Source organism: Macaca mulatta, chromosome 11 (genome assembly GCF_049350105.2).
Source record: "Macaca mulatta isolate MMU2019108-1 chromosome 11, T2T-MMU8v2.0, whole genome shotgun sequence".
In the NCBI taxonomy this organism is placed as follows: Eukaryota; Metazoa; Chordata; class Mammalia; order Primates; family Cercopithecidae; genus Macaca; species Macaca mulatta.
In genome coordinates, this window is record NC_133416.1 from 126,376,721 (window position 1) to 126,390,833 (window position 14,113).

The 14,113-nt window shown below is 45.6% G+C and overlaps 1 protein-coding gene across 2 annotated transcripts in view; it reads left to right on the plus strand.

Moving 5' to 3' along the window:
- Positions 1–14,113, plus strand: part of SRRM4 (serine/arginine repetitive matrix 4) — a 172,918-nt gene that overhangs the window by 108,643 nt on the left and 50,162 nt on the right. For both annotated transcript variants that reach the window (XM_077955362.1, XM_015152936.3), the window contains exon 2: positions 11,870–12,016. In XM_077955362.1, the coding sequence (XP_077811488.1) occupies positions 11,870–12,016 (147 nt within the window). The remainder of the gene's footprint in view (positions 1–11,869; positions 12,017–14,113) is intronic.

The following is a 14,113-nucleotide window of genomic DNA, read 5'->3' on the forward strand; positions in this document are numbered from 1 at the left end:
TGTCTGCAGGAGTGCAAGGTCCTAACTGAGCCATCCTCTCCGAAGCCCCCTGTCTGCAGTTCTAGCTGATGAGAGGATCCTGTGAGGGACCCTGCAGTGGAGGGAGAGACAAATTTATCCCTGCACTGGAGAGAGAGAAGCCTGAACTCAGCAGGAATTGGGTTCCTGTAGCATTTCTAGGTTCCAGCAGCATTTCTAGGTTCTGAAGTAGCCACTCAGCTTGGTGGTAGGAAGCCAAGACCTCGGTGTAGGAGGATCTCCTGGGACCCTCAAGGGCATTTCAACCTCCCGTCCCTCTCCTTCCCAGAATCCCTTGCCTTGGCTGTTTGAGGAAAGGTAATCAGAGTCACAGTGAGTGGGTCCCCAGAGGCAAGCTTTGCAACTGAGGCTGGAGACCAGTGTCGTCTGTTCTTGGAAAATGTGGCTGATATTCAAAGTACCACCATGTGCCAGATACTGTCTAAGCGCTGGACATGCGTCATCTCATTTCATTCTTGCAGCAGCCTCGTAAAGTGATTGCAACTTATGGTTTCACCAGGGACGTGAAAGGACTTGCCCAAGGTCACCCAGCTGGTGAGTGGTCAGGCAGAGTCTATCCGACGGCTCTACTCACTATGCACGCCCAGCTCTCCCGGATTAGTAACTCTGTCCCTTCTGTGCAGCTTGCCTTGTATCCTCTGAGCACACATGCCTTTCCCCAGTCAGGATGCCTCCTTTCTCAGCCACTTACACCCCATACACCTATATGAGAGTTTCTAATGTACCTGCTGCATCCCTTCCTCTGGACTGCGCACTTGAAGGAGAGGCTCATGTTTGGGTCATCTTGAAACAACCCTCCTCAGGAGGCAAATGATGCTTAGCAGATGAGTGAGTGAATGAATAGCTGAGGAACGAATGGATGAATAAATGCACAAACAATAAATGAATCACTGGGTCTAGATAAATAACTTGGAGCTGTCGGTCACTTTATATTTGAAGAGCCAGTCTACCAGGCTGGGGCACTTTTATTGAGCCATCTTGTTATTTAAAACCCCACTGGTAGAATGCCATGGGAGCTTACCTCCCTCCTCAACTTTCACCCTTAATGTAGTTAGTTACTAGCCTGGTGTTCCATCTTACTCCCAGAAGATCCAGTCTCCTGGCTTTAAACACCGTCCAAATGCGATCATCTCTCAAACGTGTTTCCCTAGCTCTGATCTCTTCTCTGAACTCCAGACTCATGTACCCACTTGCCCACCTGCCATCTCAACATAGATGTCTAATTGGCATCTCAAAATCTAATTGGCATCTCAAAAACTGAGCTTTAGAAGACTCTTCCAAAACACGCTTCCCCGTCTGCAGTTGTTCCAGCTCAGTGATTGGCAGCAAGATCCTCCCAGTTGCTCAGACCCAGAACCTTGGAGTCATCCTTGGCCCCTCTCTTTCACACTCCATAGCCAATCCATGCAACAACTACATTGATTCTACCTTCAATAAAAGTCCATAATCTGACCACCTCTCAACACTACTGCAGAAAAAACATTGACCCCAGCCACCATCTTCTCTCATACGGATCATTGTAGTCATTTCTTCACTGGTCTTCCTGTATCTATTCCAGATCCCTTATATGCCATATATGCTCAGCAAGACGCCAGAGGGATCCTTTAAAACCTAAGTCAGAACATATCTATCCAATGAAGCCTTCAGTGGCTTCTCATCTCACCGAGAAGAAAAAGCCAAGTCCCTGTGAAAGCCCACCGGATTCTTATACCTGATCCCTCATTACCTCTCTGACTTTACCTCCTACTAATCTCCCCCTTGCTCCCTCAGCTCCAGTCACACTGCTAATTCTTCAGTGCATTTCGTATGTTCCTACCTCAGGGCCTTTGCACTGGCTGCAGTCTGCCTGTTATATTCTCCTGGGTATGCTCAAGGCTCACCCCCTCATCACTTTCAAGTATTTGCTCAAATCTCACCTTCTCAATGAGGGCTTCTCTGATTACCCAGTTTAAAATTGCAAGTCCATCCCAGTAGTATTCCATCTCCCTTATCCCACTCTGTATCTTTTCTCCATAGCACTCATTACTTTCTAAGATTTACCACTTAATTATGTTTATTTTCTGCTCTCTTCCTACCTCCACCCATTGCAGTACAATGCAAGCTCCACCAAGCAAGGTTTTTTTTCTCTATCTTGTTCCCAGTGCCTGCACATAATAGGTGCTCAATAAATACCTGTTGACTGAAGAATAGGTGAATGGTCCCTGCAAGCACCTCTTGGGACCAGTTTACACTCTCCTAGATCTCGTACCAAGGTTCCTCCTTTCCTTGGTTGGAGGTTTCCTCTTAAGCTGAGGGCTTCTTCCCACTTTCCAGTTCCCTCTTGCTTGCTTTGTCTTTCTTCTAATAGTGGCTGTGATGATCCCCAAAAGGGACTCACTTGTCCTGTGGCAAGAAAACATAATTAGCAACTCACCCTCCCCAGAGAAATTCTAACTCTGTCTGCAATTCCAGCTGGTGCCCAGGGGGCCTGGGCTGGAAGAAGAGGTATTATTCTTGCCCATGGTGACACAACTTAGCAGAATCAGGACTTGAACTCAGGTCAGCAGGACTCCAGACCCCATGCACTTTCCCAGCATCACCTAATTACCTTTTGCACACCCTGCTCAAGTGGAAAACTATGACATTTTGGAATTCAGTCCCTTCCATAGTTGGAGGCAGCCTGCATTTTAGGCAGTCTCAACAATCGAATCCAATCCACTTCTCAGCAGTTTTATCTCTCATGAAGCAAATAGGCAATCGACAGGCCAGCCTGTGGAGGGAGAAATGACAGGGTGGATGTGGGGTTGATTGGAGGGCAGTGGATGGATATATTCTGTGATGACAGTTCAAACCCTAGGCAGGTTGGGTGCCTGACCTGCTTGGCTGAGCTGGGCAAAAAATGCTGAGCTGATTTTTCTCCAGATGGTTCTTTTGTCCTTTGACCTGAACTTGAGAGCCAAGCAATTCTTGATATACAAGAGTGTTTACCACACACTCATAAGCACATATACTCACACACGTCCACACACTTACACACTTGCTGTCAGCCCCAAGAACTGGACTAAGCCATTCTCATCCATTGCCTGTGGAGAGGCAGTGGTAGGGAGCTGTGCTTGTCTGTGTTGCTCCGCCCTCAGGATCAAGTTCAAATTCCTTGTAGAATCTACAACCCAGATACTCAGAGCATGGTTCGTGGAGCAGCAGCCTCACCTGGGAATTGGTTAGAAATACAGATACTCAGGCCCTCCCCAAGACCTACTGAAGAATCAGCATCTGTAGTCTGACAAGATCCCCAGGTGACCCGTGCACATGGAGGCTTGAAAAGCACCTGTCTACATGGCCCTGAAGAATCCAGCCCCTTTCTTCCTTCCTAGACTCAAGTCTTGCCTCCCACCCTCCACCTTCACTATCTGTCCTAACTTACTGCATCCCCTGAAGTCACATGAAGGTCCACTGCTGTGTCTTGGTGCTGGACCTTTGCACTTGCTCTTCTTCCTTTTTCCTCCACTTTCCTGACCACTTTATATTCATCTGGTAGGAACACTTCTGTGATCACCTGCCCACATTCCCCAGGTTGGGTTAGGTGCCCTCTCTGTGGGTCCACTGCCCCCCTAAGCCTCTGTCTATCAGATAACTTATTATACACCACGTTGTAATTCCCGGTTTAGGGATCTGTCTCCCCTTCCAGGGTGAGAAGTCCTGCAGGGCAGAAACAATGTCTTGGTTACTTTTGGGTCCTTGAAATCCAATACTAAGTAAGTGTTCAGTAAACAACTGTTGAGTAATGAATGAAATAATGAGAGAAATGACAGCCTCATAAAACTTCCTTTCATTTTTCATTTAATTTCTACTAAGATGAACATTACTGCCCCTGTATCCAAATGATGTCTCCCACAGCAGTGCTGTGCAATCCCCAGTTTTCCTCCAAGCTCTATTGCTTTTTCCAGCCACAACGACAAAGCTCAAAGGGTCACAGCTCCTGAAGATTACCCCCATCCAGGCTTAATGAACTGAATTCACGTTGAAAACGACTCGGAATGCCAAGACCGCAGGCCAGGACATTATTAACACAGCCCAGACTGAGGTCCCAGGAGCCAAGGCACAAATTGGCCAACTTCATCTTGTCTGTGGGCTAGGTCAGCCCCATGATAACTCTTGGACTTTCTGGTGAGCATTTAAGCACGAGAGTCTAGGCTTACACTCTCTGTCAAAACAGGCAGAGTGTGGGTGTCTGGCAAGTGTGGGCACACGGATGGACCATTCACAGCCCTGGATGCAAGGGCAGAACAAGTACCTGAGCCATGAGCCCTGGATGGAAGCAAGTCCTTTTGCCTCTCCAGGTTTCAGTGCCTTCAGCTATGCAAGGGAAGGAGGTTCACCACGCTGCTGCTGCACACCCCACAGAGGGTTATAGGAATCAATTGAGACACTAGATTAGTAAGTCCTCTATACACAGAAGGAGCTACTTGTGGAATGGAGGCAATAAATGTCAGAGATGTCTCCAATCTCCTGGCCAACTGCCATTTCTGTTTGTGGAATATAAGATTCAGACCAAACCTTGAGATACAGATCCTCTCCAAACACATAAGACCATTCCTATCTTACAATGTAATTACCATGATTCCCCCTGTACCTCCACTTATCATTTCCTATATTTTCAAAATGTTTTCTACTAAAAATGCAAAAATTAGCCAAGCGTGATGACGGGTGCCTGTAATCCCAGCTACTCAGGAAGCTGAAGCAGAAGAATCACTTGAACCCGGGAGGCAGATGTTGCAGTGAGCTGAGATCACGCCACTGCACTCCACCCTGGGCGATAGAGCGAGATGCAGTCTCAAAAAAAAAAAAAAAAAAAAATGTTTTCCAGAGTCGTCGTCTTTTTGTTCTCAGTTGATTTTTTTTTTTTTTTTTTTTTTTTTTTTGAGACAGAATCTCACTCTGTGGCCCAGGCTGGAGTGCAGTGGTGTGATCTCGGCTCACTGTGAGCTCTGTCTGCCTCCCGGGTTCACGCCACTCTCCTGCCTCAGCCTCCCAAGTAGCTGGGACTATAGGTGCCCACCACCACGCCTGGCTATTTTATTTATTTATTTATTTATTTTTTTAGTAGTGACAGAGTTTCACTGTGTTAGCCAGGATAGTCTCGATCTCCTGATCTCGAGATCCGCCCGCCTCGGCCTCCCAAAGTGCTGGGATTATAGGCATGAGCAACCAAGCCTGGCCTCTCAGTTGATTCTTATAAACAGGCAGGGCAGCCGCTGATGTTCTTGCCAGGTAATATCTCAGAGTCCCAGTTTGTTCTTCACAGTAGGGATGGTAATGCTGGCTGGTGGGTTTCTTTGACAGCTTCAATGAGAAGATAAGTGAGAAGTGCTTAGTTAGCTCAGTGTCTGGTATGCAGGAGGTGCTTGATAAATAGTAGCTGCTGTGATGATAGAGTGATGTGGAGAGAGCACTGGGCTGGGAGTCAAAAGGTGGCAATTCTACTAGCCAGAGCTATGGTATGAGTCACTATTTGCCTTGGGCAAGTCCCCTTGGCTCTTGGGCCTCCGTTTCTCCACTCTGTACAGAGCTGAGCTGGAGCTGGGGTTCCTCCTGCTCCACCATTGTTGGTCTCTGATTCCCCAAACAGTGTTTAACTCGAAACCTAGTGCTTGGGGCATGAGGATCTGCACCCCACGCTGGGTCAAATGAGCACTTTGTTGGGAGCAGCTGACTGATCGGCTCAGTGAGCAAGAGCCTTGATGGGAAGCAGGGAAGCAGCTAGGGAGCCAGGCCTCTTGAGGAGTTTTGCAGAAAAGTTCAGCCCTGACTCTTATCGGAGCCTTGGAATCTGCCGGTTGCCATGACGACAGAGACAGCATCTAAGCTCCAGGTCTCTGATTAGCAGGAACAGAGCCGGGAGGCCTTGAGGAATTCGGCACTCATGGCTCCCTCCCTCCCTCCCTCCCTCTGTGAAGTGGAGTGTGCCGGCCCTTGACTCCACTGTTTTAGCTGTCCCCGAAGATTTCGCCTTCTTTTAAGTATTTTTTTTTAATGCGATATAGAAGGAAAATGAGGCAACTGCCGGTACTCCTCAGCAAGGATGGAACACAGAATTTTTCATAAGGACCTGCAAAGATGCAAGGCTGGAGACAGGGAGGGGAGATGGGTGGGGCTGTGGAGGGCTGAGGCTGTGGCTGAAGCCTGATTCCACTGCAGCGTTGAGTGACCTCAGACTCTTTATTTGTACCTCTGCTTCTTTATTTGTAAGGAGAATTAGGATCTGATCTGTGGTTCCCACATGAGATCGGTAATCACAATTCATTTGTTCACCCATCCAAGTATTCATTTGTTCATTCAATAAATGTTCATTGAGCAGTAAGCTACACGACGTCAGGCACTGCATCTCTGGGGATTCAGGGGTGAGGAAAGAGACGAGTTCCCTCTCATAAAGCTTACATTCTAGTCCAGAAGACAATCATTTGGCAAACAGACACATAAAATGATCATTTCAAACACTAAAAACTCGGTGAAGAAAGACACCACAGGTTACCGTGATTCCCATCACAGGTGGAGCAGAGAGCATGGGAGTCAGGGAGGGCCTCTCTGAAAAGGTGACTTTTGAATAGAAAGAGGGCGCTGGCCATGCAAAGAGCTGGAGGAACAGCATACCAGATGGAGGGAACAGAAAGCGCAAAGGCTCTGAGCATTTGAGGAGAAGCAATGATGTCATGTGGCTAGAACAGAGTGAGATACGAAGAGGAGTAGGAGATGGGTAGAAGAGGGATTGAAAGCAGGGTCACAGGCCAGATTGTGCCAAGTGTTTTAGTCTGGACTGTCAGTTTGGATTTTATTCCTGATCCAATAGGAGGCTGAATTGCCTGCGATGTGTCTTTAAGATGCAGATTCCTGGATGTCACCCCTTAGAGACTCTGATTTACTACAACTAGGATGGGACCTAAGAATCCATATTTTTAAAAGCTCCTTAAAGGCCTCTGATATTGTGCCAGTCATGGAAAACCCTCAGCTACATGCTGTCTGAGTCTTTTTAAGTTTTAAGAAAGCTGAGAAGCAGCCTCTTGGAACATTTTGAAAAAAATACTTTAAATGTTATGGTATATTACAGAGAATTTCCTTCTTCCTCCCCTTAGCACTTCCTGTCTGCCTGACAGAATTCATTTTATTTCTGTTGGTTTTATTGCAAAATTCCAGGTGGGGTACCCAACACCAGGAAGGTGAAACCAGTACTATTGGAGAAAAAGAAAAATCTACCACATCAGAGGGTAAAAGTTACATAAATTCCTGCAACTCCATTGTGTCCTTCCTCACCAAATCATCTTCAAGATTTCCCCATATCTGATTCCTGACCCCTATTGCTGGCAATGATGGATAAGGCACTGTCCTCACCCGAAGCCTTACACCCCAGGGCTCTGGCAGTAGCATCCACCAGCTTCTCCTATACTTCAGATAACTCACGCCTCTACTCTCTCCATTAGACAAGTCACTGAGACCTCCCACCCAATGCCAGTACACTCACCATGTGTTTATTCACTACCAAATTCCTCACAGCTCTCAGCTTTTACCTATCATGGGATTGCTTGTGGTATCGATTTATTTTCTACAATGCCCCAGAGAGTTCAAAATTGTATTCTTATGTGTCTCCACCTTGACATAGCAATAATGTCTGACTTGCAAGAATTGGTCACAAAAGGCAGCTTCTGCCTTGCTCTCTTGGATTGATCATTGTCAGGGAAGCCAGCCGCCATATTGTGAGGATGCTCAAGCAGCCATACGGGGAGGTCCATGTGAAGAAGTAAGGCCTTCTGCCCACAGCCAGCACCAGCTTGCTAGTAGTATGAGTGAGCCACGTGGGAAGTGAACTACGTTATGTGTCAAGGCTTTGCTGGACAATGCACACAAATCAATAAGCTCACTGATCTTTTCTAAAAGAAATATGAGGTTGAACAGAGAAGACATGGATTGAGCAGTCTGAGTAGACTGAGGCATTGGCTGAGTTATGGACCCTTTCTGAGATTCCATTCCCACCAACTATAACATCACGAAATTAGTCCAAAGCATCTCAAAAGTACTTTCTAACTTTTTGAAGCAATGTTCTCTTTGGCTAATTTGTTACCGCTTTTATTGATTCATTGAAAAAATATTGCTGAGTGCTCGCTAAGCAGCAGGCTCTGGGGCAGTAAGACCCAGTCTTGCTCACAGGGAGCTCACAGTCCAGTTTGATAGAAGACAATCAAATGACAACAACATATTATTAAGAGTTGCTGGTAAGGGAGCAAAGGCATACCACGTCTTAGAAAAGAGGATAGATCTTCCCAAAAGCTTTCTCCCTATTCTACTTTCTCCATCTCCTCAATGTTGACGCCATCCTTCCAGTTGCTCAGGCTCAAAACCTTGACGTCATCCTTGACTCCTCCTCCTGTCTGACTCTCTTACTTTTCACATTTAGTCAGCAGCAAATCATGTCAGTACTACTTTCAAAATTCGTTATAATCAGACCACATCTCATCCCCCACTCCACTCTGCTACTACACTGATCGGAGCCTGGACTATTGCAACCATTTCCCCATCTCTGCCCTTCTCTCCCTTCAGCCTTGTGTCCCTCAACCACTAGAGTGATCTTTCTCAAATGTAATCACGCTTGTTCCAAAGACTCCTCTCCCATCTCAGCTGCAGAGAGCCTCAAAGGTCTTCCCATGACCTGATCTCTGATCTCACCTCTTGCCACTCTAGCCCTTGCTTGCTGTTTATTATTGTTATTGTTGTTGTTATTATTATTATTATTATTATTATTATTATTTGAGACAGAATCTCATTTTGTCACCCAGGCTGGAGTGCAGTGGCATGATCTCAGCTCACTGCAACCTCTGCCTCCTGGGGTCAAGCGATTCTCTCGCCTCAGTCTCCTGAGTAGCTGGGATTACAGACGTGCACCACCACATCAGCTAATTCTTTTATATTCAGTAGAGACAGGGTTTTACCATATTGGCCAGGCTGGTCTCAAACTCCTTACCTCAAGTTATCCACTTCCCTCGGTCTCCCAAAGTGCTGGGATTACAGGCATGAGCCACTGTGCCCGGCGGCTCTTCCTTATAATATGCTAACAATTTTTGAACTTGCTATTCCTTCTGCCTAGGGTACACTTCTTACTTCCAGCAGATACCTGTGTAGAAGATATATATCACTGTAACAAATTATTCCAAATCTTTTGGCTGAAAACAACAACAAACAGTTATTATGGTTCATAGTTTCTGTGACTCAGGAATTTGACTGAGTGGTTCTAACTCACCATCTCTCATGAAGCTGTGGTTAGATGTCAACCAGGTTTGCAGTCTCATGGTAAGGCTTGACTGGAGCTGGAGAATCCACTTCCAAGGCGGCTCACTCATAGGGCTGACAAGTTGGTGCTGACTGTCGGCAGGAGGCCTCAGTTCTTCTTCACATAGGCCTCTCCATATGGCTGCTTGAGTGTCCTCACAACACGGCTTCTGCCAGAATTATCAACCCAAGAGAAGAAGGCAGAAGCTCCCTTTTGTGACCAAGTCTTGAAGGTCATACATTATTACTTCTACTACATTCTTTTCATTAAATGTGAGTCACTAAGCCCATCCAATATTCAAAGGGAGATAAATTAAGTTCCATCTTTTGATATTTTGATGACAAGAGTGTCAAATAATCTAAGAATACATTCTAAACTGCCCAAACTTAAAGATTAGTCCTGAATCCTTCAAGTCTCCACTCCCTTGTTACTCCTCCGGAAGGACTTCCCTGATTATTATATACAAAGTAGCAGCCATTCCTCCCATTTCTTAGCTCTGTCAGCTGAAAATGGTGGCTCACACCTGTAATCCCAGCACTTTGGGAGGCCATGTCAGGAGGTCTTGAGTCCAGGAGTTCAAGACCAGTTTGAGCAATATAGTGGAACCCTGTCTCTACAAAAAAAAAAAAAAAAGGTGAGTATGGTGGTGTGTGCCTGTGGTCCCAGCTACTTGGGAGGTTGAGGCCAGAGGATCACTTGAGCCAGGGAGTTCAAGGCTGCAGTGAGCTGTGATTATGCCACTGCACTCCATCCTGGACAACACAGTGAGACTCTGTCTCAAAAAAAAAAAATGTGTTACCATTCAACAAGCCACATTTTTACTTGCTATGTGTTTATTATCTATTCCTCCATCTAGAATGTAAACATTCCATAATCACAGGAGATATCACTGTCTTGTTCACTGTATCTCCACACCTGAAACTGACCTGGATACAATGAAGGCACTCCGGAAATTGGAGTTAATGAATGCAGGTTACCCTAGGCCAGGACAAGTGTGGGAAGAGGCAAGCCTTGCTGGGTGTTAGGCAGAAAACAGAAGCTTTGTTGTCAGACAGCAGATAGGACAGCATTCCTCAGGGATAAATGGGCAGAAGTAAAGGCATGGAAAGGTAACCCCCATAGTAGGGAGGTTTAGGGAAAACTGAGGCTGAGCAGGACAGAAGGGAGTTCTGAAAGCACAGAGTTGGCAGTGAGAAGGGCTGAGAAGCCCTAATTAGAATCTCCATCCCTCCAGGGCTTGCAGTTCTACCAGCTCTGCTTCTAAAGATGCACTCATAAGTGGCTGACAGAGATGGATGTGTTTTGCTGCCCTTCCTTCAATATCGACTGGGCTTGGCTTGCTCTCTTAGAAGCCCTAAGGAGCAGGGGGCTTGTCAGACGCATTCATCCTGAGTCATGAAACCAACCTGGATGCACCGATGCAGGAGCCTGGTGCATGAGACATGCTAATGCCTTTGATCAACGATTGACATGGGGTCTGAAGGCAGGGTGAGCAGGGAGGGACGCTCTCTGCGTGTCACCAAATACACCTGTTTCTCTCAAACTCCTGACTCTTCCTAGTTAAGAGGCAGGAACTTGAGTGACAGTCTCTTCAAAAACTGATTAACCAGACAACTTCCTTGCCCTCTCAGGAACTCCCATAAAGAAGTGGGACTCATAGGCGACTCCTCAGTATTCTCTGCAGCCTTTGTCAGTGGCAGAGGAGGGGGCTGCAGGACTGCAGGCCTTCATGGGGACTGCTGTCCCAAGTGGGTGGTTCATACCAATGAAGGACATCAGATTGGAGATTTGGTTTACAAGGAAGTAAAACCAAAGAAAACTGACACTTTTGAGGCCTTTCTGCTTGTATATTTTATCTCATTTTATATTCACAATAGCTCAGCAATACATGAATTGATACTATTCACTATTTTATAACTGAAGAAACTGCAACTCAGAGATGTTGTGACTGGCCCCAGATACTATAGCTACTACATAGTTAAGACTATTTGAATCTACATATATGTGGTCCATACAGAAATAAGGCAGAAAAATGGAATAGAAATGGCAAAGTGGGGTTTACACTAATCTTATCATGCTTTGGCCTCCCATTATGTCTTGAGAAAGGAAATGAAATGCTGGTTTCCAGCATCTCTCTGTGATTTAGTCCAAATAGAATAAGCTATGCTGCTGTGACAAATAAACCTACATCAAAGTGGTTTAACCTAATTTCAGTTTATTTCTCTCTTGCAAAATCTGATGTGGTACAGGCATCTTTCCTCCATCAAATAGTTTCACCCTTCAGAATGTGTGGACTCTAAAGTCACTATGACAGAGGAAGGGGGAGCTGGAGAAGGCACATGGATCTTGATTGCCTTGAACTGGAAATTACATGTGTTCCTTCCTGCTTAGAGACCATTGGCCAAAGATAATCTCATGGGCTCAACCTAACTACAAGGGAAGCTGGGAAATACTAGGAATTCTATGAATATTTAATGAACATTAAGTGTCTCTGTATATTCTAACACTTTTGTGTCCTTATTTCTTCCTCTGTAGGACAGAGCCCCAGAATAGCCCCGTTGTCCCAGCTCGGGATGGACCCTCAGAAAAGCTGGGTCAGCATCTGGCCACTGACCCCTTGGGCACCAACAGCTGGGAGAGAGACAAGGCCTGTCGGGAACTGGGTGCCGCCAGAGGACACAGGTGAGATCCAGTGAGGACTTTCAAGTTGAAGACACAGAAATAAAGTCTGCCTGTCTGGTCATGGCTCACCTCTCTCTTATGCAAGTTCCTCTTTCAAACCCTTAAATCAAGGGTTAGTAAATATTTACCGTGGAGGAACAAATCATAAATATTTTAAGTTTGTAGACCCAGTGGTTTCTGTCACAACTACTCCTTTCTGCCACTGTAGTGCAAAAACAGCCCTAGGTATTATGCAAACAAAAAAGCATATCTGTATTCCAATAAAATTGTATTTATAAAAGCAGGAGGCAGGCTAAATTGGCCCACTGGCTGTAGTTCGGCAAGCGCTACCTTAAATGATAGAGTTCCTTTCCATTTTAATGGCTCCATGAGCCGCTGACTCCCAAATCATAGTTTCAGCCCAGACCTGTCTCAGGAGTTTCAGGTCTTTGTATTTTTTTTTTTTACTCAGTTATTTAACTAATACTTCTTGAGCACCCACTGTGTGATGGGCACTGTGCTAGCACACATATACAGAGAGCATACTCCAGAAAAATACTGTATACTCAGCATTTTACTGAGGCTGGGAGAGGTAAAATGAGTTCCCCAGAATACAACAGCCAGTAAGTGGCAGAGCGAAGTTTTGAACTCCAGTCTCTCTGATCTTAAACCCTTGGCTAAAACCCACTCCATTATCCTATGGATGCTACTGAAAAAAAAAAAAATTATCCCCTGCCTCCTATTTTCGGCATACACTTACCAAGCCTGGCCCAGGCTTTGTAAGGCCTCTGGAAAATCTATTTCTAGAAGATGTGATTACTGAATTTTGGAGAAGTGGCTTGGGAAACTGGAGTCATTTTTTTCTTTTAAATTTTTATTTCATTATTATTTTCTAACTTTTATTTTAGGTTTGGGGTTACATGTGAATGTTTGTTGCATAGGTAAACACGTGTCACAGGGGTTTGTTGTATACATTATCACCCAAGTATCCAGCCCATTACCCAACAGTTATCTTTCCTGCTCCTCTCCCTCCACCCACCCTCTCTCATCAAGTAGAGCCCCAGTGTCTGTTGTTTCCTTCTTTGTGTTCATAAGTTCTTATAAGTGGGAGTTAAGTGGAGTAATTTTCAAAAATGAAGTCTTCCCCACCACCTAGGCTGCCCTCTCAGGTACAGGCTTTAGTTACGCTGCAATTTCAAGGAGAGAGAAACAGTTAAGCCCTATCAACTTGGAGAAGTGAAGTTCAACCACATGTCTGGAGAGTTCACTCCAGGAAACAGGAAGAAAGGAGTTTCCATGATAGGCAGAGGGAGATAAAGAGAGAAGTGAGAAGGAAGGGAATTTCCCTACTTTTAAAACATTGGGCCAGGCGTGGTGGCTCACACCTGTAATCCCAACACTTTGGGAGGCTGAGGTGGGAGGATCACCTGAGGTCGGGAGTTGGAGACCAGCCTGGCCAACATGGTGAAACCCCTGTCTCTGCTAAAAATATAAAAATTAGCCAGGTGTGGTGGTGAGCACCTGTAATTCCAGCTACTCGGGAGGCTGAGGCAGGAGAATGGCGGGAACCGGGAGGCAGAGCTTGCAGTGAGCTGAGATCCGGCCACTGCACTCCAGCCCGGGTGACAGAGCGAGACTCCGTCTCAAAAAAATAAATAAATAAATAAATAAAATAATAAAAATAAAAAATATTGTCTCCTACATAGAATCTGTGTGTACGAATCTCGACCCTGTCACTTACGAATTGAGCTACCTTGGGCAAGTTTCTTTTCCTCCATGGGCCTCAGTTTCACAGCTATAAAATGGGAATGTTGAGATGTAATTCTCAAGGTCAGGATGAGGATTAAGTTAGACCAGGCATGTACAGATTGTGGCAGTGAGGCTACAGCATAGGAAATCCTAAGATATGTTAGTGAGAGTTTCATGAAGCCAGAAGACAAGATTCTGGTCATGAAAATCTGAAAAAAAATTATGCCGTGTCGTACAGCGTCTCTATTGTAGAGCTGTTGTACTCTAATGTACAGCGTGTGGGCCTCTTGCTCCCTTCTATCTGTGACTGACCCTCTGATGTGACAAAACCATAATAATGATGATAATAATAACAGTGATAATATAAGT